Raw genomic sequence first — 24,949 nt, forward strand, 5'->3', positions numbered from 1 at the left:
ACATACTCTCCACAGCCATCTGTAGCAATGAATTCTAATAATTCACCACGCTATGGCTAAAGAAAATCTTTCTTATCTCTATTCTAAAGGGACATCCCTCTATTCCAAGTCTGTGTCCTCTGGTCCTGACTCCCCCATTATATGAAACATTCTCTCTGCATCCATTCTGTCTGCGTCCTTCAATATTCAACATGCTTTAATGAGATTCCCCTCATTCTTTTAAATTCCAGCGAGTACAGGCCCAGAGCCATGAAACACACCTCATGCATAAACCCTTTCATCCCTGGGCTCATTCTTGTGAATCTTCTCTGGAAGCTCTTCAATGTCAGGAGCCTGAAACTGCTCACACTACTTCAAGTGCAGGCTGGCTAGTCCTTTATAAAGCCTCAGCGTCCTTAATTTTTAATTGTTGGATTCCAGCATAATATATTTAAATAAACTAAAATTAATTTAACCACTCAACTTAGTTCATCAAGTAGACAGTAAGTCTGTTAATTTCTGAATATTAATATACCAATTTCATTGTTGTTTGTCAGCTTGCATGTGATTTCTTTGTGAAACTTATTTTCACTCTTAATGAAGAGATCAAATTAATTAAATAAAAACAATGCTTATTACATGGCCAAATTAGTTTATTTTTATGATTAAACTTTAGATGATTTGGGCAAATGTGAAGTATAATTTCCTAAAACAGGTATTCTCCAACTTACAAGGATTCAGGTTACAAACAGAAACCTGCCGTAACCCAGGGAGGTTGTGCAATTGAATTTGATTCTAATTTCAATACCACATTTGTCCCAGTTTGTACTTGCAGTAAAGAAATATCTGAGTATTTTTATAATTAGTTCTTTGTGTACATCTGATTTCACATTGTTGTTAATAGACATTGAGTGGTGTCTGAAATTTTATTGGAGTATCTATTAAACCATTATTCACATAATATGAAAAAAATATTTCAGCCAAGTATTTTAATTACTTGGGTGGACTCTTACTAATTTCTGTAATAAATGTACACTTGTTTGAATTTCTTCTTTAATATTATCTTCTGAGTTTTATTTAGACCATAAAACCATGAGACATCGGAGCACAATTAGGCCATTTGGCCCATCGAGCCTCCTCTGCCATTCAATCATGGCTGATCCTTTTTTTTAACCCCTCCGCAGCCTCACTCCCCAGCTTTCTTCCTGTAACCTTTGATACCGTGTTTAATCAAGAACCTATCAAGCTCTGCCTTAAATACACCCAACGACCTGGCCTCCACAGCAGCCTGTGGTAATAAATTCCACAAATTCACCTCCCTCTGGCTAAAGAAATTTCTCTGCATCTCTGTTTTAAATGGATGCTCCTCCATCTCGAGGCTGTGCCCTCTTGTTCTAGACTCCCACACCATGGGAAACATCATTTCCACATCAACTCTGTTTAGGCCTTTTTGCATGCTGTGTTATTCTTTTTGTTAAAAGAACAGAATGCAGTTTTTGCATTGATTGCCAGATGAAGTTTCAGATGATGCTCTATCTGTTACACGAGTGAGGCGGTGGACGAACCCAAGTGTAGAACATGGGCGCGGAGGCTGAGTCGGGAGGCGTTCTTGATGTAGCAAGCGTGGAATCGGTATCTAGGAGTGACGCTAGACTTAGAACTGGCAGTCCTAAGAACCACGAAACAAGGTTACTCACACCGGAGTCGACTAACAAACTGGCAGCTCCTTGTTGTGGGCTGCATTTACCCTGCATTTGCTGATGGAAAGCAGTTGTGTGTAGTTAGTGGAACCTAGGAATGATTGGAAACTAAATGAGGGGATTGAGGCCCAATTCCTGAGGTAAATAGCAAGGTGGGGGATTGCCAGAAGGGACCATGACACTATCTTTTTTCCTTGGATTAAAAACAATCTTAGTCTTGAGTGCCGTCTTGACGTTGACTTATTTCAATGTCTGTGTATAATGCCCACAGAGATTTACTGAAGTAGAAAGTGCTTTGAAATTAATTATTTCACTTTTTGCTTCCAGATGGATGAAGAATACCAGAACCCTCACACTGTCTCAAGAGTTCACATGGGAAAGCTGCCACATATGTGGGGACAATCCTTGTATATGCTAGGATGTCTTGTTGCAGAGGTAAATGTCACAATTTTAAAATATTGCAATATTTAAAAGTTACAATTCCTCCAATTAAATACTTCAAAATTATGTATTGAAACTTGGTATCTATCAATCCATTCTATCGTGTAATGTACTTGCACAATCCCAAGGGTTTTTCATTCGTCTTGCTAATCATACAGTTAGTTGCACAAGCGCACACAACTATTTTGCATTTTTATTTCTTGTATGGTGGAACTTTTCTGTTTCTTCACCCATGCAGATCTTCTATGGATTTGTTTTCCCTAATTAAGCTACAACAAAATATTTCCCCATTATTTTTAAAATTTTACTTGTTTTGTTCTTAATTGTATTTGATTTCATTACCGTCTCATCTCTCTACCTTGTTAATCATGCTCCTTTCTTTCTCTGGCATCTCCGTTCCTACATGCTTACTTAATGCCTGTTATGCCACTGGCATTTAGGTCAGTAATAAAGTTCCTCCATCTCTGTCTGATCTTGGTCATTTTCTGTGTTCTGACCTAGCTGTGGTTTAGGATCTTTACTTCTACCTCTGTGGTATGGCACCAAGTTTTCTTTGGGCTCCTACTTTTCCTTTGCCCTTCGGGGTCCAGTGAAGTGCTGTTTTGATGACAGAGTTGGCTTCTCGTCTCATTTGGTGCCCAATCCATCTCCAATGTTTTTTCCTGATGGTTGTGGCTATGTCCTCTTGATACTGAAGGAGAAGTGCATGGTTGGAACTCTTTCTTGGCCAGAAAATATGGAGGATCTTCTGGAGACAGGTTGTGTGAAATGATGACCACTTGGCAAGGTTGCTTTCTGTCACATGCCAACATTATGACCCGTACAAGAGTGTGGTACAGCTTCACTTTGGTTAGATGCTGTATGCAGTTGATTCTCATATTGCTCATTGATCTGAAGATGTTTCTAGCTTTGCTGAGTCTGCACTGGATGTTGCTCTTGATCCCACCATCCTGCGGAATGATGTTGCCCAGGTAGATGAATCCAGCAGTGCTGGGTAAGTGGACACAATATATCTTGACGAGAGGAAGAGACTCTACATTGAGGGTAATGGTTTTGGTCTTCCTCTTGCATGTGCTGGTGTGTATGTGAAGGAATGTGAGGTAATCCACAAAGACAAGGTTTTCTAAAGTAGAAAGCAGAGTCCACATAATGCCTACAAAATGCTGGGGGAACACAGCAGGCCAGGCAGCATCTATAGGGAGAAGCACTGTCGACGTTTCGGGCTGAGACCCTTCGTCAGGACCAACCGAAAGGAAAGATAGTAAGAGATTTGAAAGTAGTGGGGGGGGGAGGAAATGCGAAATGATAGGAGAAGACCGGAGGGGTTGGGATGAAGCTAAGAGCTGGAAAGGTGATTGGCGAAAGCGATACAGAGCTGGAGAAGGGAAAGGATCATGGGACGGGAGGCCTCAAGAGAAAGAAAGGAGGGTGGGGAGCACCAGAGGGAGATGGAGAACAGGCAAACAACTAAATATGTCAGGGATGGGGTAAGAAGGGGAGGAGGGGCATTAATGGAAGTTAGAGAAGTCAATGTTCATGCCATCAGGTTGGAGGCTACACAGCCGGTATATAAGGTGTTGTTCCTCCAACCTGAGTTTGGATTCATTTTGACAATAGAGGAGGCCATGGATAGACATATCAGAATGGGAATGGGACGTGGAATTAAAATGTGTGGCCACTGGGAGATCCTGCTTTTTTTGGCGGACCAAGCGTCGGTGTTCAGCGAAATGGTCTCCCAGTCTACGTCGGGTCTCACCAATATATAAAAGACCACACCGGGAGCACCGGACACAGTATACCACACCAGCCGACTCACAGGTGAAGTGTCGCCTCACCTGGAAGGACTGTCTGGGACTCTGAATGGTGGTGAGGGAGGAAGTGTAAGGGCAGGTGTAGCACTTGTTCCGTTTACAAGGATAAGTGCCAGGAGGGAGATCGGTGGGAAGGGATGGGGGGTACGAGTGGACAAGGGAGTTGCGTAGGGAGCGATCCCTGCGAAAAGCATGAAGGGGGGGGAGGGAAAAATGTGTTTGGTAGTGGGATCCCGTTGGAGTAGGCGGAAGTTACGGAGAATTATACGTTGGACCTGGAGGCTGGTGGGGTGGTAGGTAAGGACAAGGGGAACCCTATCCCGAGTGGGGTGGCGGGTGGATGGGGTGAGGGCTGATGTGCAGGAAATGGGAGAGATGCGTTTGAGAGCAGAGTTGATGGTGGACGAAGGGAAGCCCCTTTGTTTAAAAAAGGAAGACATCTCCTTCGTCCTGGAATGAAAAGCCTCATCCTGAGAGCAGATGCGGTGGAGATGGAGGAATTGTGAGAAGGGGATAGCCTTTTTGCAAGAGACAGGGTGGGAAGAGGAATAGTCCAGGTAGCTATGAGTGTCTGTAGGCTTATAGTAGATATCAGTAGATAGGCCATCTCCAGAGATGGAGACAGAAAGATCAAGAAAGGGGAGGGAGGTGTCGGAAATGGACCAGGTAAATTTGAGGGCAAGGTGAAAGTTGGAGGCAAAGTTAATGAAGTCGATGAGCTCAGCATGCATGCAAGAGGCAGCGCCAATGCAGTTGTCGATGTAGCGAAGGAAAAGAGGGGGATGGATACCGGTATGGACTATTCCACAAAGCCAACAAAAAGGCAGGCATAACTGGGACCCATACGGGTGCCCATGGCTACACCCTTGGTTTGGAGGAAGTGGGAGGAGCCAAAGGAGAAATTATTGAGAGTAAGAACTAATTCCGCTAGACGGAGGAGAGTGGTGGTAGAGGGGAATTGGTTAGGTCCGGAATCCAAAAAAAAGCGAAGAGCTTCGAGACCATCTCGGTGGGGGATGGAGGTATATAGGGACTGGACGTCCATGGTGAAAATAAGATGGTGGGGGCCAGGGAACTTAAAATCATTGAAAAAATTCAAAGCATGAGAAGTGTCACGAACATAGATGGGAAGAGATTGAACAAGGGGGGATAAGACAGTATCAAGGTATGCAGAAATGAGTTCAGTGGGGCAGGAGCAAGCTGAGACAATAGGTCTACCTGGACAGGCAGATCCACAAACATCTGCCCTCACCCCATCCACCCACCACCCCACTCGGGATAGGGTTCCCCTTGTCCTTACCTACCACCCCACCAGCCTCCAGGTCCAACGTATAATTCTCCGTAACTTCCACCACCTCCAACGGGATCCCATTACCAAACACATTTTTCCCTCCCCCCCTTTCTGCTTTTTGCAGGGATCGCTCCCTACACAACTCCCTTGTCCACTCATCCCCCCCCATCCCTTCCCAACGATCTCACTCCTGGCACTTATCCTTGTAAACGGAACAAGTGCTACACCTGCCCTTACACTTCCTCCCTCACCACCATTCAGGGCCCCAGACAGTCCTTCCAGGTGAGGCGACACTTCACCTGTGAGTCGGCTGGTGTGGTATACTGTGTCCGGTGCTCCCAGTGTGGCCTTTTATATATTGGTGAGACCCGACGCTGACTGGGAGACCGTTTCGCTGAACACCTACGCTCGGTCTGCCAGAAAAAGCAGGATCTCCCAGTGGCCACACATTTTAATTCCACATCCCATTCCCATTCTGATATGTCTATCCATGGCCTCCTCTACTGTCAAAATTAATCCAAACTCAGGTTGGAGGAGTAACACCTTATATACCGGCTGGTTTGCCTCCAACCTGATGGCATGATCATTGACTTCTCTAACTTCTGTTAATGCCCCTCCTCCCCTTCTTACCCCATCCCTGACATATTTAGTTGTTTGCCTGTTCTCCATCTCCCTCTGGTGCTCCCCCCCCTTTCTTTCTCCTGAGGCCTCCCGTCCCATGATCCTTTCCCTTCTCCAGCTCTGTATCACTTTCGCCAATCACCTTTCCAGCTCTTAGCTTCATCCCACCCCCTCCGGTCTTCTATCATTTCGCATTTCCCCCTCCCCCCACTACTTTCAAATCTCTTACTATCTTTCCTTTCGGTTAGTCCTGACGAAGGGTCTCGGCCCGAAACATCGACAGTGCTTCTCCCTATAGATGCTGCCTGGCCTGCTGTGTTCCACCAGCATTTTTGTGTGTTGTTGTTTGAATTTCCAGCATCTGCAAATTTCCTCGTGTTTGCTCCACCTAATGCCTCTCTGCTTATCTTTCATTGTTTGCCTCATAACTCAGTCAATCCCAGGTAAAACAATATCACTGACATCGCACAGCCTTGCCTGACTCCTCTCTTGACTTCAAAACTCAAATTCCATTCCTGACTATGCATTTGAAATTAACATAGAAACGCTGGATAAGCTGGACAATTTTGAAAGTGATCCCTTATGATCTGAGAATTCACTAGAGGCTCTCCCTGTGGATGCTATCAAAAGCCTTTTCAATGTCCACAAAACTTACATACAGTTGTCTCTGCCACTCTGTGCACTGCTCTATAATGTTATGCTCTGTGAAGATCTGGACAACACAGCCTCTGTTCTTCCTGAAGCCAGCTTGCTGCTTCCTCAAGCATACATCAACAGCATCTGTAATCTGTTGGACAATGACTTTGACAAGAATTTTGCTGGGCAATGATAAATGTATGATGCCACACCAGTTGTTGCAATTACTTAGCACTTCTTTCTTGGGAATCTTAACAATGCTTGAGGAAGCAGCAAGCTCCCTTTCTCCAATCACTGGGGACTTGTCCCTGTTCCCAGATTATAGTAAACAGTTGCTGCAACTTTTGGTGTGACTTTGAACTGTTCGGCATTTGAACTGTTCGCCAGTTTTGAAATCTTGTATATATTTTCCTGATCACCTTGATTGGTTTCTGCTTCGGTCTCCACTGCAAGGTCCTCCATGCAGACTCTCTTTTCTACAAGTCTCTTCACTTTCTTATTAGCTTCAGTATATGCTGGGTAAAGTTTCATGTTGACTTTGCTTCTAACACTTGTTAATTTTACATCTTTCTTCTAAAGCTGTTCATGTCTCCTACTGAATCTATTCTTTGTTTTTATTTTCTGCTTTGTATCCTAGACAAGTTTTGCTGCTCTCCTTGAAGAATAATGCAATTTATTATTACTTTTTATTGATCTTATCTACTGATACATCCTCATCAAGGTCTTGCAAGGCCTGAAATCTGTTCTTAAAGTTAAAGGTGAAGGCAGATATCACATTGGTGTCCTTGAACTTCTCAAAATCAGAATGTCTTTGTACATGTGTTCTGGTCCTAGTGCTTCTCAGCTTGAGTTTTGTCACTGCTACAGCAAGGTGGTGATCACTTCCTGCACCTGCTCCTCTTTTTCACCTTTACATCCTGCAAGGATCCTTTCCTCGTACCATTGATCATCAAATGGTCAGTTTGATTCTTGTGGAGTCCATTGGGTGAGCACCATGTCAGTTTATGGATTTCACAGTGTGTAAACAGGGTCCTTCCTATGACTAGATTATTCATGGCACATAATTCCGATAGTCTTTTACCATTATTATTCATTGTTCCACATCCATGCATGCTCATGATCCTAGTAAAGTGTGAGTTATTAGTTCCTGTATAAATTGGCTTTTAAATCTCCCATGATGAAGATTATTTCATGGCATGGTGTTCACTGTATCTTCGATTGCAGCTGTTCATCAAAGACATTCTTTTCTTAAGTGTCACTATCATTGGTTGGAGCATAGCACTGGATCACAGTCATGTTCGCTTGCTTCCCTTTCAGCCTGACTCTCGTCAGCCTTCTGTTGACTGGTTTTCATCCGTTCCTACAGTACTGTGCAAAAGTCTTAGGCACATATATGGAGCTCGGGTGTCTCAGACTTTTGCACAGTATTTGTCAATGGGGAGTGGAAGGTGAGTTTCTAGATTTGGTGGGAGCAAACTTTGCTGGGACTGGCGAGGATGGAGTACTGTGGGAGGGATGTGGGACAGGCGGCAAAGAAGGAGTACTAGGGTACAGGGTGGCTCAGATGTAGACTCACCCAGCCCTGAGACACCAGGCAAGGTCATTTGATTCAAACAGTTGGCTAATTAATTATTACAAAATGTCTCTCTGATGCTTCCTGCTCCCTCCGCTCTCCCTGCTCCTTTCCCACTCTAAGTCCACAATAGAGACCCATACCAGAATCAGATTTATCAACACCCACATACGTCATGAAATTTGTTGTTTTTGCAGCCGCAGTACAGTGCAATACATAAAATTACTACAGCACCATGGGGTGGAAAAGTCTTGGGCATCCTGGCTATAGTATCTATATATACCTATCCATACATAAATACTTTTGACTATGATTTTTACCAGCTTTCTTTAATTTAATAATTTATGGGATATGGGTGAGTCTTGGCAAGAGCACATGTATTCTAATCATGAATGGAGAAGGGATGTTAGGCCACAAAGAATGCCTGCAATAGTATTGGCGAAGGTCCTCCCTGACGGTTCTGGAATGTTCATAGAATTAGGTATAGCGGCTGTGGTTAACTGAATACATCATTGGCCTTGATGTTTCTTTTACTGATCACAGCTCTCTTTATAAATAGTGTTTTGAATGTATGTAGTTAGATAAACTATATTTGAGTCTGTTGGATGCTTTCATTAGTTACTATAAAAACAAATATGTTTCATTTTTCTGTCTGACTTGTTAGCATGCATTTTTTTTTGGAGTCAGTAGCATAAAAGACCCTCTTTCTATCTGGGACCTCACTAAATTCTGCATGTATAATACATTAAACTAGGGTGTCCAGTTGGAATAGTAACATGTAAAATGCCTTCCTACTCTACCACTCTCCAGTTATAATATGCCCATTTCTGCTTCAGCTGAGTTTGGGTCTTAATACAGATAGAAATTTACAATTAAAGCCTTTCAGGGATGTTTGACTTAGCTACGCATTGTCACTAAGGGAGAAATTTATTTCAGTTTGTGAAATCTGCAATCTGTGTCTTAATATAAAACGTGTTTCTTCCAGGGTTTTCTTGCTATTGGTGAAATTGATCCTTTGAACAGAAGATTCTCAACTGTTCCGAGACCAGATGTAGTAGTACAAGGTGTGTGCATTGCATTGGTTTCTACTTTATTCATCGTTATTACAGTTTTCTTACCAGGAGTCTGATTCCAAATTTACTATAAATCAGCTAGATAAATTATGTGCTGTTCAGCACTGATAGCCAACAATTAGAAAGTGGAAATTTTCTTTATATGTACTGTATATTTATTGAGTCTGAAGTTCACTTTCTATAAATATAGTCTGTATAATAACTACCCGATCTATTCTAAATAAAAAAAATAATGGAAGCAACATCAACAATACTAATGTTCTTCTCCAGTTCCTCTTAACAATATACCACATTCTAGCATGAATAAGACTGCTCCATTGCTGAGGTGTGCAAAGCTGGTACGTGACCTTGCTTAGCATCAAAATGGCCCAATTAATTTGAATTGGAGCACAAGACCGTAGATGCTGGAAATATGAAAAATTCCAGTGAAATTGAAGTTAGGCAAATGAAGGGAACAATTCTGCATGAACTGCAGTTTAATGGCTTACTTACTTAGTCCATTACCCGTACTGGAGCATAGGCTATTGACAGCAGCTTACCAGAATTCCCCAGCACCACCACACTCCTCCGGTTGGCGGAGCTTGTTCTAACTCTCAATAACTTCTCCTTCAGTTCTTCCCACTTTCTCCAGATCAAGGGCGTAGCCATGGGCACTCACATGGGCCCCAGCTATGCCTGCCTCTTTGTGGGTTACGTGGAACAGTCTATGCTCCAAATCTATACTGGCACCACTCCCCAACTTTTCCTCCACTACATTGACGACTACATTGGTGCTGCTTCCTGCACCCATGCTGAGCTCGTCAATTTCATCAACTTTGCTTCTAACTTTCACCCAGCCCTTAAATTCACTTGGTCCATCTCGGACACTTCTCTCCCCTTTCTTGATCTCTCGGTCTCCATCTCTGGAGACAGACTATCCACTGACATCTTCTACAAACCCACTGACTCCCATAACTATCTTGACTATACCTCTTTCCACCCTGCCCAATGCAAAAATGCCATTCCCTATTCCTAGTTCCTCCGTCTCCGCTGCATCTGCTCCCAGGATGAGGCTTTCTGTTCCAGGACTTCTCAAATGTCCTCTTTCTTTCAGGATCGTGGTTTCCCTTCTGGCATCTTCAAAGATGCGCTCACCCACATCTCCTCCACTTCCTGCACTTCAGCCCTTAACCCATCCTCCCGTCACCACAACAGGGACAGGGTTCCCCTTGTCCTCACCTACCACCCCACCAGCCTCTGGATCCAACACATTATCCTCCGCAATTTCCGCCACCTTCAACAGGACCCCACCACCAAGCACATCTTTCCCTCCCTACCCCTCTCAACTTTTCGCAGGGATCGTTCCCTCCGCGGCTACCTGGTCCACACGTCCCTCCCCACAGAACTCCCACCTGGCACTTATCCCTGCAAGTGCAAATGCTACACCTGTCCCCACACCTCCCCCCTTACCACCATTCCGGGCCCCAGACAGTCCTTCCAGGTGAGGCAACACTTCACCCGCGAGTCTGCTGGAGTCGTCTATTGCATCTGGTGCTCCCGGTGCGGCCTCCTCTACATCAGTGAGACCCGACGCAGATTGGGGGACCGCTTCGTCGAGCACCTACGTTCTGTCCGTCACAATAGACAGGACCTCTCGGTTGCCACCCACTTCAACTCTGCCTCTCATTCCCATCTAGATACGTCCATACATGGCCTCCTATACTGCCATGATGAGGCCAAACTCAGGTTGGAGGAGCAACACCTCATCTACCGTCTGGGTAGCCTCCAGCCTGGTGGTATGAACGTTGAATTCTCCAATTTCCGGTAATTCCCCCCCCCACCCCCTCCCCTTTCCCCTATCCCAGGTCCCTCTCTGCCTCTCTCCCCTTTCAACTTTCTGCTTCTTTATCTCTACAGTTCTTTCATGCTTATCCCCTCCCCCTCCCCCCTTTATCTTTCCTCTGATTGATTTTCCACGGCACCTCTAGGCCCTACCCCCTCTCCTATCTCTATTACTGGGCTTCGGCCCTCTCTCCCCCCCATTCCTGATGAAGGGTCTCAGCCCGAAACGTTGGCTACTCTTTTCTCACGGATGCTGCCTGGCCTGCTGAGTTCTTCCAGCGTTGTGTACGTATTCTTTGATCCACAGCATCTGCAGTTGTATTTTTGAGCTTACCAGAGTCCTCTGTCATGGGCCAACCTTTCAAATCGTCCATAGATGTAGCGCATCTTTGAAGATCCTCCCTCTCCCTCTCCCAGGTATAAGGTCTTTGGAGCTTCTGTTAGCATTTTTGTAGTACTGGGTTTTTACGCATTGGGGTTGCGAGCCCCATGCCCAACTCTCCTCCTTTCGTAGCCATGCTTCAAATCCTCCATGATGAATTCTTCTCAAAGGAAAATGGTTCTAATTGTTACCAATCAAATGGTATTATGCTAGGGTTATCTTTTTTAAGAGTTTTTCCTGGCTGTGTCTATGGCCCAGTTATCTTAACTATTTCATCATCTATCATCAGAGAATGTTTGCTGACAAATTCATCTTCAAGTGCTCCAATATTGAAACACTTCATACTTGTACGAAGTGAGAAAATAACAATGTGCAAGGATAGGATGATAGCTGCCAAATAATATTCATGACCTGGCCACGCCTGACAGTAATCAGCTCTGCTGAAATAGTAATTTCTTTTCTTGTGCATTTTTCCTTTGTGCTTCTTGTCAGTTTTAATAGCCTTCGCAGAAAGTAGAGACGCTGCTGCACTTTCTTGGCTATGGAGCTGGTGTTGAGGGACCAGGTGAGATTCTCTGCCAGGTGAACACCAAGAAGTTTGGTGCTCTTAATGATCTCAATGGAGGAGCCGTCAGTGTTCAGCGGGGAGTGGTCACTCCGTGCTCTCCTGAAGTCAACAACTATTTCTTTTGTTTTGTTCACATTCAAGTGCAGGTTGTTGGCTCTGCACCAGTCTAGTATTTATTATTTATTAACTAGTAGTTAATAAATGAAGGAAAATGGCATCAAGTTCAAAGTAAAATTGATTTTCAGAGTACATACATGTCACCACATACAACCCTGAGATTCTTTTTCTGTGGGCATACTTAGCTAATCTATAGAACAGTAACTAAACAGGATCTAAAAACTGTAAATATCAGGAACTGTAAACAAACTGTGCAAATCCTGGTAATAAATTAATGACAACAAATAACAAGATAAAAGAGCTCTTAAATGAGTGTAGTTATCCCCTTTTGTTCAAGAGCCTAACGGTTAAAGGGACAGTAACTGATCTTGCACTTGGTGGTGCCATTCTTAAGGCACCTGTCCCTTCTACCTGACGGCAGCAGCAAGAAAAAAGCACGGCTTGGGCGGTGAGGATCTTTGATGATGGATGCTGCTTTGTGCTTAATGGTTGGGAGGGTTTTCTTCCCTGATGTAGTGGGCTGAATCCACTACCTTACGTAGGCATTGAAAGACTTACAGAAATTCTAGCAAATTTAAATTTCAGTGGCCTGGAATAACTATTCAAATCAAATTTGTGAGGTTATTTGAATAGCGTCACAACAAAAAGTGATAGATTGAGAGAATAGACCAATTTAAAGTGTGGCAATTTGAATCCAGTGCACAGAATAAAGACTCAAGAAAGACAACCATTACTTTAATAGATCAGGAATAAGAAAGAGGCAATCGTAACAATGCTTCACTACTTCTAAACTCTAAAAGATTTATGAATTTATTCATACAAATTGCTAATGACTTTTTTAGCAAGGCAAGTGGTATGTTGGTCTTTAGTTCAAATGGTTTAGAATGAAACATTAATAAAGTGAATAATATAACAGATTTTTTTTGAATAATCAGTGGAATTTAGTGGGCTAGGCTTAGGAAAACTAATATCTCCATTCTTGGAATTTAGAATAAGGAGGCATAATGTTTACATTAGAATTAATTCACTATTAGTGAGGCTAGAAAATACAATCTCATCTACAAGGAGCATTAAAGAGTGTGGAATTTTCACCCAGGAAGGCTCAATATTATGAATTGAAAATTACAATTGATTTTTTTTGTGTTAGTAAGGCTACCATGGCAAATAGAATTAAGATACAGATCTACTCAAAGAGTTGTATTGTAGATTTAAGACCTCAACTGCTTATTCTAGTTTCTGTTATACTGAAGAATCTGCTTGATTTCAGCTCACTATTTAATTATGTCTGGACCAGTCAATCTACCAAAAATGAAATATCATAAAATTCTATTTTTGCCTTCCAGGGCTCTCATGCATCATTCCAATGCTATTAAGATTAACTAAGTGAAATTATTAAATTAGAGGCAATTTGGTTTTCTTGATGATCCATTCATGGAGCTGAGTTTTGAAAGGTGCAAATTAGTTATATTTGAGATGCACTTAAAGATTATCTACAATGATGATACGTTTAAATTCCATGAACATTGGTGAAAATCTTCTATATTTTATTCCCTTCTGTAATATATTTTCTGTTTATAATAGTGGCAATAATAGCAGAAACTGTGGGAATAAAGGAGGTTTTAGAGAAGCATGGAATCAGCGTTGAAACTGTATCAGAAGTCTTACCGATCCATGTACAGCCAGCTCGTATTCTTTCTCAGATTTATACAAGACTAGGTGAGAGAATCTGTTCCTTTATTTGCATTGTTTATGGAAATTGTCAATTTTGCTCTGAGATTTGTAAAGTCAGAGTCGTAGAGTAATAGAACACTACAGAATCAGGCTCTTCGACCCATATAGTCTGTGCCAAACCATTAATCTGCCTATTTCCATTGACCTGCACCTGGAATATAGCCTTCCATATCCTCTCACCCATGTACTTAACTCAAATTTCTCTTAAATGCTGAAATTGACCCCACAACCACCACTTGTACTGGCAGCTCATTTTGCACTCTCACCACCCTCTGAGTGAAGAAATTCCCCTTAAACATTTCACCTTTCACCCTTAACCCATGACCTCCAGCTGTAGTCTCATTGAACTGCAGTGGAAAATGCCTACTTGCATTTACCCTTCATAATTTTGAATACCTCTATCAAATCTCCCTTCAATCTTCTACATTCCAGGAAATAAAGTCCTAACCTTTTACACCTTTTCTTATAACTCAGGCCTTCAAGTCTTGGCAACATCCTTTAAAATTTTCCCTGCACGCTTTTAATCTTATGTATATCTTTCCTGTAGGTAGGTTACCAAAACTGCGCATGATACTCCAAATTAGGCCTCACCAATGTCTTATATAATTTCAAAGTAACATCCCAAATCCTTTACTCAATACATTGATTTGTGAAGGCCAATATGTTAAAAGCTTTCTTGCGATCCTATTTCCCTATGATGCCATTTTCAAGAATTCTGGATCTGTATTCCCAGATCCCTCTGTGCTACCATATTCCTCAGTGCCCTGCTGCTTACCATGTAAGATCTATCCTTATTGGTCCTTCCAAATGCAACAGCTCACACATTATCAGCATTAAATTCCATCTGCCACTTTTCAGCCCATTTTTCCAGCTGGTCCAAATCCCTCTGCAAGCCTCAAGATTGGTTAGACACAATTTACCACACACAATACCATGTTGACCATCCCTAATCAGTCCCTGTCTATCCAAATACTTATATATCTGCCTGTACATCCTTTCCACTTCTTTCTGGACAATAGACCCAACTAGTTCTCCTCCACCACCACTCTCCTCCGTCTGGCGGAACTGGTCCTTGCTCTCAGTGATTACTCTTTCAGCTCCTCCCACTTCCTTCAAACCTAAGGTGTAGCCGTGGGCACTTGCATGGGTCCCAGCTGTGCCTGCCATTTTGTTGGCTATATGGAACAGTCCATGTTCCAAGCTTACACTGCCATTGCTCTCCAACTCTTCCTACGCTACATCGATGACTGCATTGGTGCAGTTTCTTATATCTATGCTAAATCGACTTCATCAACTTTGTCTCCAACTTCCACCCTGCCTCCAAATTTGCCTGGTCCATTTCCTGCAGGAATCTCATTTGTTCCTGTGTACTTACACCTGCTATGCACCTCCTTCTTTTCCTTAATCAGGGCCTCAATATCACTCGAAAACCAAGGTTCCATAAACTTGTTATCCTTGTCTTTGATTCTCATAGGAACGTACAAACTCTGTACTCTCAAAATTTCACTTTTGAAGGCCTCCCATTTATGAAGTACACCTTTGCCAGCAAACTACCTGTCCACACTTGCCAAATCCCTTCCAATTTATAATCTCAACCCAAAGACCGAACTTATCCTTTTCCATAATTACCTTGAAAGTACAGGCAGTCCCTGGGTTATGAATGAGTTCTGTTCTTAAGTCCTTCTTTAAGTTGGATTTGTACGTAAGTCGGAACAAGTACATCTGGTATTATTTAGCGTCAGTTCGTCAAACGTTTGTCTTAGTATATAGCATATATTTTACCTTTCTATGCATATAAAGCACTTAAGAAACATATGTATTCCGATAATTAAACCACAGCATTGCTTAGTAATAATTGTAGCTTTCATCGGGCCAGGGCCTTTCAGGTGCTCCATTATTCTCACTTTATCCTTTAAAATTGTTCTGGTCATTGACTGACTGCAGCCTAACAATTTTCCAATGACCGATGACGTTTCACCTCTTTCCAAACGCTTTATTATTTCCACTTTATTTTCAATCGCGATCGCTTCCTGTCAATGGATTGGAAACACTGCGGGCGGTGGGTCCCGGGCTCCGCCGGGTCCTAAGGACCACAGCACTGAATTCCCCAGGTGGCAGTGTTTTTGTTTTACAAGATCGAGTTGCGAGCTTGACATCAACCTAGCACGGATGGAGAGCGCACTCGGAAGCGGTCTGTCACTGGATCGAACTCGGGAACCTCCGTTCTTGAGCCTGGCGCTGATCTCACTGCACCACCAGCTGACTGGAAAAGGGGGCCTGGGTGGGATCTGGGTGAATCTTGCTAAGAAAAATTTAAGCCAAATACAAAGTTACACACTCAACACAGTGTCAATGGCAATGGCTTAAAATGGTGGATGGCATCGTGATCCGACTTAAAATAGCGGACGGCGTTATCCTTCCTTGGTTCGTAAGTACAAGTTGTTCGCAAGTCGGACGTTCATAACTCGGGGACTACCTGTAACGGCATTATCGAGGAAATCTGCAGATGCTGGAAATTCAAGCAACATACACAACTAGAGAGCATGCAATACTAAATCATCTATTAGGGAATGAACAGGGCAGGTGTCAGAAGTTTATGTAGGGGAACACTTTAAATCTAGTGATCGTAATGTTGTTACACACACAAAACGCTGGTGGAATGCAGCAGGCCAGGCAGCATCTGTAGGGAGAAGCGTTGTTGATGTTTCAGGCTGAGACCCTTCATCAGGACCAACTGAAAGGAAAGATAATAAGAGATTTGAAAGTAGGAGGGGGAGGGGAAAATGCGAAATGATAGGAGAAGACCGGAGGGGGTGGGGTGAAGCTGAGAGCCAGAAAGGTGATTGGCAAATGGGATACAGAGCTAGAGAAGGGAAAGGATCATGGGATGGGAGGCCTAGGGAGAAAAGAAGGGGGAGGGGAGCACCAGAGGGAGATGGAGAACAGGCAGAGTGATGGGCAGAGAGAGAAAGCAAAAAAAGGGGGGGGAACAAAAAAAAACAAAAACAAACATCAGGGATGGGATCTCCCAGTGGCCACACATTTTAATTCCACATCCCATTCCCATTCTGATATGTCTATCCATGGCCTCCACTACTGTCAAGATGAAGCCACACTCAGGTTGGAGGAACAACACCTTATATACTGGCTGGGTAGCCTCCAACTTGATGGCATGAACATTGATTTCTCTAACTTCTGTTAATGCCCCTCCTCCCCTTCATACCCCATCCCTGATATATTTAGCTTTTTTTGTTTTTTTTCCCCTCCTTTTTTTTCTCTCTCTGCCCATCACTCTGCCTGTTCTCCATCTCCCTCTGGTGCTCCCCTCCCCCTTCCTTTCTCCCTAGACCTCCCCTCCCATGATCCTTTCCCTTCTCTAGCTCTATATCCCTTTTGCCAATCACCTTTCTGGCTCTCAGCTTCACCCCACCCCCTCGGATCTTCTCCTATCATTTCGCATTTTCCCCTCCCCCTCCTATTTTCAAATCTCTTATTATCTTTCCTTTCAGTTAGTCCTGACGAAGGGTCTCGGCCCAAAACGTCGACAGTGCTTCTCCCTATAGATGCTGCCTGGCCTGCTGCGTTCCACCAGCATTTTGTGTGTGTAATGGCATTATGATCACTAGATTTAAAGTGTTCCCCTACATAAACTTCTGACACCTGCTCTGTTCATTCCCTAATAGATGATTTAGTACTGCAGGCTCTCCAACTGGGACTTATGTGTTCTATGTACTGATTAAGGAAATGTTCACAGACTTTTTCCCATCCAACCCTTTTACAATATGGGAGTCAATATATCGAAAGTTACAATCACCTACAATCAGAGCCTTGTGTTTCTTGCAACAGTCTGCAATCTCTCTACAAATTTCCTCCTCTAAGTCCTGTGGATTGTTGGATGGTCTATAATATAATCCCATTAACATGGTCATACCTTTCTTATTCCTCAGTTCTATCCATAAAACCTCACTAGATGAGCTCTCCAGTCTCTCCTGACTGAGCACTACCATGACATTTTCCCTGACTAGTAATGCCACCTTCACCCTTTAACCACTCCCGCTCTGTTACATCTATAATAATGGAACTCCGGAACATTGAGTTGCCAGTCCTGCCCCTCCTGCAGCCAAATCTCACTAATGGCAATAATGTCACATTTCCACGTGCTGAGCTATGCCTTAAGATTATTCGTCTTTCCTACAATACTCTTTGCATTGAAATATGTGCAGCTCTTCCTCCGCCTTTAATCTCACCCACTCTATCACATCTATAACAACGGAATTCCGGAACATTGAGCTGTCAGTCCTGCCTCTCCTGCAAGCAAGTCTCACTAGTGGCTACAATGTCATAAATCCATGTGCAGATCCATGCCTTAAGATCATCCATCTTTCCTACAATACTCCTTGCATTGAAGTATATGCAGCTCAGAACATTAGTCCCGCCATGCTCAACCTTTTGATTCCTGCCCTCATATTAGACTTAACAACAAATTTCTCCATAACCACTCCGCTATCTGTTCTGGCACTCTGGTTCCTGTCCCCCTGCAACTATAGTTTAAACCTTCCCCCGCCCCACTACCTCCAGTGCAGTACTAGTAAACCTTCCCACTAGGATATTAGTCCCACTCCATTTCAGGTCCAGTCTGTCCTTGACTACAGGTCCCATCTTCCCTGGAAGAGACCCCAATGATCCAAAATTAACTTTGGTTATTGAATGTTACTGATTTTCAGTGAAGCATTAGCTGCACTAAATGAACTCGTAACTTAATTCTGAAGAAGGGACATGACCGTTTCAGATGCCTGATGTTCAACAATATATCAGTAAAGAAAGTGTAACAGACGATTTGCCTCCTGAATTAGCAATCTTTATTTCATTTAGCGATAAAGCACAGAACATGCCTTTCCAGCCCTTCGAGCCAGGCTGCTCAGCAACCGACCAATTTAACCCTAGGACAATTTACAATGACCACATAACCTCCAAACCAGTGGGAGGAATCTGAAGCACCCAGAGGAAATCAACCAGCATATGGGAAAGAATGTACAAAGTTTCTTACAGAGAGTGCCACAATTGAACTCTAACTCTGAGCTGTAATAGCATTGTGCTAACCACTAAGCTACCTAGGTGCCCCTTATTGGAATAATACCCCAAAATATCCCCAGTACTGGAATCATACTGGCCTCCTGCACTGTGGTGAATTCCTATCACACGTGTCCGATGTTGGTATATAAGCAGTACAAAAAGGCAACAAGACCTATCCATTAGATAGATGTGTTGCAACTACATAAAAAATTGAAATCCCTTGCCGTGCAGTAGAAAAATAAATGCAGCTATTTCTGGAAAAATATTTTGAGGTATTCCTCCAACCCGCAAAGACAATCAAACAAGATTAAGCTTTTCTCGCCAAAGTTACGAACTGTATCTGAATAGTTAGTCCGGTAATCTCTTCAGTTGTCCTCCCTGTGTTTTCTCCAGTGCATTTTTTTTTGTGCTTGCACCAAAACTGCACACAACATAGCAGGTTTGAGAGTTACTGACTTTAGTCTTTAAAATGCAGCTGACATGTAGATCTAATTTTGTTGACAGGTTGCTGTAAAAGAATGGAATTGAGTGGTCGGCCTTATCGACACATGGGTATTCTTGGCACATCAAAGTTGTATATTATACGGGATGAGATCTTTGCTTTTACTCCTCAGGTAAATTAGATGCACCTTATTTTCAATTCCATTTGAGAAGTTTTATTTGTTCTTTAATGAAAGTATCTTCTTTTAGATTTGTTGCACATCTATTCATAGTGCGGAGACTTTTCAGCATTTCCCTATGAGATCATGGATTTATGTGGACATAGTTGCAAAAGTAAATTTAGTCCTACAAGATTGTTCATCCATTGCATGTTTTCATACTAATTTCTGACCTGCCTTTATATATTTTGCCTATGAACTTTAACACTTCTGAGTAACAAAAATCTATCAATTCCAGAAAATTAACCCTGCCATTAGCAGAAGTGTTTCAAACTACAACAACCCTTAGTGTAAACAAGTGTTTTCTAAATCTGCACTGGAAATGCCCATCTCTAACTATGAGGCTATGTTTCCTTCTCTTATAATCCTCAACTAATGAAAATGTTTCATCGGTCTATCTGATTGTCCCTCCTTAATGTTTGTAATGATCAAATTGCTCCTTAGAAACTTTACTTTTCAATTTCAAATAATAAAATGTATTCATAATAAAAATATATATGCAAAATAAACAGTGTGAAACTTTTAACATTCATGGTCATTACATTCAGTAGTGTTAACTTATCATTCTTTTAAAAATCACCACCATAAACACTCATGCAGTCCCATTGGGTTTTACTCCTTTTGCACTTGCAGGGAATAAAACTTTAGGTTGTGTAATCTTGAACTGTGCTATTCAGGTACCAATCTCATAATTTAATGCCACACTAAGTCCAGTATCAGTGTCATCCTCAATATGTTGAGCTATGAACCTTTCAGAGTGAAGTCTTCTTGGGGCTTTAAATAGCACAGCTTTGAACTCTTTTGAATAACTACAAACTGGCCTCTGTTGAAGTACATTTGCCACAGTTTATACTTATTTACTTAAAGAATCCTAGCTCCTTCACTGTATTAAACAATGACAAAAATTTCAAAGTAGTTCAAAGGCATCTTAAAAGCACTTCATATGTGTAAATCTTTGTATGCTAATTTGCAAGTGCTGTTTTTTTGTTCAAAGGTCAAAGTATATTTATTATCAAGTATGTATACATTATACAACCTTGAGATCCGTCTCCTAGCAGGCAACTAGGAGACAAAACAAAGAAACTCAAAAACAAGCCCCATTTATATGAAAAAAAGACTGTCTAACACCCAATGTACAGAGAATATAAAAACCACTTCATGCCCATTAAGAAACTAAAAGAATAAAATAAGGACTATAAGACAGTTGAACTACCTAATCCAGGCAGCATCCTGGTAAATCTCTCGAGCCTTTCCAAATCCTCAACATCCTTCCTATAAATGAAGCAACCAGAACTCCAGATGTGGCATAACTATAGTTTTATAAAGCTGCAACATAACGTCCTGACCTCTGAACTCAATGCCTCAACTAATAAAGGCAAGCATGCCATATGCCTTCTTAACTGCCCTAACAAACTGTGTAGCCATTTTCGGGGATCTATGATCTTAGAGCCCATTATCCTTCTGCTCATCAACACTGTTAAGGCTCTTGTCTCTTCACATTTGACCTCCTAAGACTAGATTAAACTCTATTTACCATTTCTCAGCCCACTTCACATTTGCCTGGGTTAATCTCTGTCTACCATTTCTTCACCCATATCTACAATTGATTTTTATCCTGTTATATCTTTTGCCAGTATTCTACACTAACCACAATATCCTCAATCTTCACATCATCTACAAATTTATGAACCCACTCATCTACATTTCCATCCAGGCCATTTAGATACATAACAACAAGCAGGGGTCCTAGTACAGGTCCCTGAAGAACACCACAAATGACAGGCTTCCAGCTAGAAATCCCTTTGAGGTGTTGAGACCTAGCGAGAACAGATACCCCACCAGAACACTGAGCACTGGCATTCCCCAGGGCAGTGTACTCAGCCTGCTGCTGTTCACTCTGCTGACGCATGACTGTGTCACAGGATCCAGCTCAGACCATGGCATTAAGTTTGTGGATGTCACAACAGTGGTTGGCCTCATCAGCAATGACAATGAGTCAGAGTACAGAGAGGAAGTGGAGCGGCTGGTGGATTGATGTAAGAAGAACAACCTAAATCTGGATGTGGAGAAGACCAAGGAAATCATTGTGGACTTCAGGAAGGTGCAACTGAACCATCCTACTCTGCAAATACATGGCTCTTCTGTAGAGAGAGTTAAGTGCATGAAGTTCCTGGGAGTTTGCATCATGGATGATCATACCTGGTCCCTTAATATCACCGCAAACACGAGAAAATCTGCAGATGCTGGAAATTCAAGCAACACACACAAAATGCTGGTGGAACGTGGCAAGCCAGGCAGCATCTATAGGAAGAAGTACAGTCGACGTTTCGGGCCAAGACCCTTCGTCAGGATTAACTGAAAGAAGAAATAGTAAGAGATTTGAAAGTAGGAGTGGGAGGGGAAATCCTAAATGATAAGAGAAGACAGGAGGGGGAGGGATGAAGCTAAGAGCTGGGAAGTTGATTGGCAAATGGGGTACAAGTCTGGAGAAGGGGGAGTATCATAGGACAGAAGGCTTTGGAAGAAAGAAAGGGGGAAGGAGCACCAGAGGAAGATGAAGAGCAGGCAAGGAGTTATTGTGAGAGGGAAGGAGAGAAAAAAAATTAAAAATTAGGGATGGGTTAAGAAGGAGAAGAGAGGCATTAATGGAAGTTAGAGAAATCAATTTTATGCCATCAGGTTGGAGGCTACCCAGATGGAATATAGGGTGTTGATCCTCCAACCTGAGTGTGGTTTCATCTCGACAGTAGAGGAGGCCATGGATTGACGTATCGGAATGGGAATGGGATGTGGAATTAAAATGTGTCGCCACTGGGAGATCCTGCTTCCCTCTGGCGGACAGAGTGTAGGTGTTAAGTGAAAAGGTCTCCCAGTCTTAGTATCACCTCCCTGTACAAGAAGGCCAAGCAGTGCCTCCACTTCCTATGGAGATTGAGACAAGCAAGGCCCCCTCCATCTTAACTGAATTTTATAGGATCATCATTGAGAGTGTCTAGTATAGGAGCAGTCAAGCATCGGACTAGAAGTCCCTACAAAGGAATGTGAGAACAGCTGAGAGAATCATAGGGGTCTCCCTACCATCCATCAGGTACATTTATCAGGAGCGCTGCATACACAGAGTCCTTAGTATTATTAAGGGTCCCACTTGTTCATCCAGCATCTTCATTGACTTTTGACCATCAGGTAGGAGACCCTGATGCATAAAAACAAGAACAGTCAGGATGGGCAACAGTTTCTTCCTTCAAGCCATTAGGCTTCTGAACTCCCTGCTTCTTCACATTTGAAGTGTCACTGGTTAATCTGTTCTGTATCTTTCAATACTTAATTCATGCACTTTACTTTGTTTATTTATGTATAATTCATCTATAGATTTTATCCTAACTTTCATAAATTATTTTGTGTTATGCGTACTATGCAATCATACATATACATGTATACTGTGTTTTGCACCCTGGTTCGAAGAAACGTTGCCTCATTTGATAGTATGTAAGTATATAGTTAAATGACAAGAACCTTGACTTGACTTTGATCACTTTCAATCCAAATGCCTAATTCACCATAGATCCCATGCATCTTCATCTTCTGGATGAGTCTTTCATGAGGGACCTTGTCAAATTGTGTAAAATCGTGCTGCATTATAATAAAAATAATTGTGTTGCATTGTGTAAGATCCATGTAAGCAACATCTGCAGTTCTACCTTCATCAGTCACTCTTTTCATTTAATCAAAATCCAGTTAGTAAGTCACATCTTGCTCTGCACAAAGCCATGCTGGCTCTTGCTAGTTAGGTTACAACTTTCCAAATGCTCATAAATCTTATCCCTAATAATTCTCTCCCACAATTTCCCTACTACAGACATGAGACTCACAGGGTTATAGTTTCCAGATTATCCCTGGTTCTCTTCTTGAATAATGGGCAACACTAACTACTCGCCAGTCCTCCTGGACCTACCTGTAGTTTAAGAGAACATGAAGATGTTGGTCATGGCCCCATCAATCTCTTCTCTTGTGTCTCCCAGTATCCTGGGGTTAATCCCATCATACCCAGGGGGCTTAACCACTTTAATGCTCTTTAAGAGACCCAACACTACCTCCTCCTTTACCTCAAAATGCCTAGCATAGCAAATTATATGGCTCTATCCATTTAGGTCATAGTTAAATAAATTGAACATTTGAGGCTGTAACACAAATATATCAATGAGGTGTTAAATACATTGCTGAGGTGCGAGTGCCAATTTATGTCCCTGCCCGTTACCTCTAGATGTGGTTTTCTTCATTTGCTTTCCAAATTGTTACTTAGGAACGTGAATTTCAAACATAGTTTGCAGTTCTGGCACATCATTAAGTTGGTATGAATTTTTCCCTGATTACCTTTTGAAAATTTGTATAAATAACATAGTCTCTTTTACACTAATTTAGTTGCCCCTCTAAATATTTCTGTCTTGTTTTTCATGCTTGATACATTCTGCACTGGAATTGCTCAGTGAAAGTTGGGTACTAGTTTCCCTTTTGTTCTTTTAATAATTAGCAGTTGCCTAGCAATTTAACAAAATTTGTGTATTTACAGTTTGTTGATCAGCAGCAGTTCTATCTTGCTCTTGATAATCGAATGATTGTCGAAATGCTTCGAACAGAGTTATCATTTTTGTGCCGTTGCTGGAGGAAGACTGGGCGGCCCACTGTAACATTTCCAATTTTACAGTCCATGCTCAGTAAGTCAAGAAAGTAATTCCTGTGGGATTGAAAATGTCTCTAATTCTTTAATAAAGTCTCACAATCATTTAAATTTGTTAATGTTATTAATTGGCCTGTGTTTGTTCCACAGGTATCTTGTAGGCTCCGGTCTTAATTTTTGAGCCAATTAATGTTTGCTAATGGTTTGACTGTAGGAGCCTTTGAACTAAATTCTGAAACTGATAAAATGCATTTCAACTGGAAAGAATTGCAGAACTGGTTCACTGAGCCAAAGCTCCTAATTGGCCATTGGAAAGCAGGGAATCTTTTGTAATTCATGGTTGGCTAAACAAATGATGATTAATTTTCTAAGTTAACAAAGTTGTGTTGCTTGTCAATTATATTTTTTATGGAAGGGCATATATCTCTCTCTCCTGATTATTCACTTGTGTTCATTATGGAGCATTTTTGTCTTGCATGGAAGAATATCGCAACCGATGAACTATGAATGCACATAGATTAATTGTATTGTAATATCATTTATTCAGCATGTTTTAATTTCTTTTCTGAATTTACTTATGTTTATGTTTTCTTATGCAGGTATCAAATTACACTTACACTTGATTAGCTATGTTAAGTTTTATTTTCTTTTAAGATAATTGCAGTAGTGAATAAACTAATGGAAAGTAAACTCTGTGGTTCCATAGAGTTCCAGTGGAAATAATCAGTTAGTAAAAATCACTGATTATAAAAGGGAAGCTAGTTGGAAAAATGAAAAGTATTTCTCATTGTTAGTTGG

At 42.0% G+C, this 24,949-nt stretch overlaps 1 protein-coding gene across 3 annotated transcripts in view; it reads left to right on the forward strand.

Annotated features, from left to right (window-relative positions):
- Positions 1 to 24,949, forward strand: part of phka1a (phosphorylase kinase, alpha 1a (muscle)) — a 149,099-nt gene that overhangs the window by 43,751 nt on the left and 80,399 nt on the right. For all 3 annotated transcript variants that reach the window (XM_073058362.1, XM_073058363.1, XM_073058364.1), the window contains exons 12-16: positions 2,007 to 2,114; positions 9,038 to 9,116; positions 13,595 to 13,729; positions 19,322 to 19,431; positions 24,044 to 24,188. In XM_073058362.1, coding sequence (XP_072914463.1) covers positions 2,007 to 2,114; positions 9,038 to 9,116; positions 13,595 to 13,729; positions 19,322 to 19,431; positions 24,044 to 24,188 — 577 coding nt within the window. The remainder of the gene's footprint in view (positions 1 to 2,006; positions 2,115 to 9,037; positions 9,117 to 13,594; positions 13,730 to 19,321; positions 19,432 to 24,043; positions 24,189 to 24,949) is intronic.

The sequence above is a fragment of the Hemitrygon akajei genome, chromosome 10 (assembly GCF_048418815.1).
Source record: "Hemitrygon akajei chromosome 10, sHemAka1.3, whole genome shotgun sequence".
In the NCBI taxonomy this organism is placed as follows: Eukaryota; Metazoa; Chordata; class Chondrichthyes; order Myliobatiformes; family Dasyatidae; genus Hemitrygon; species Hemitrygon akajei.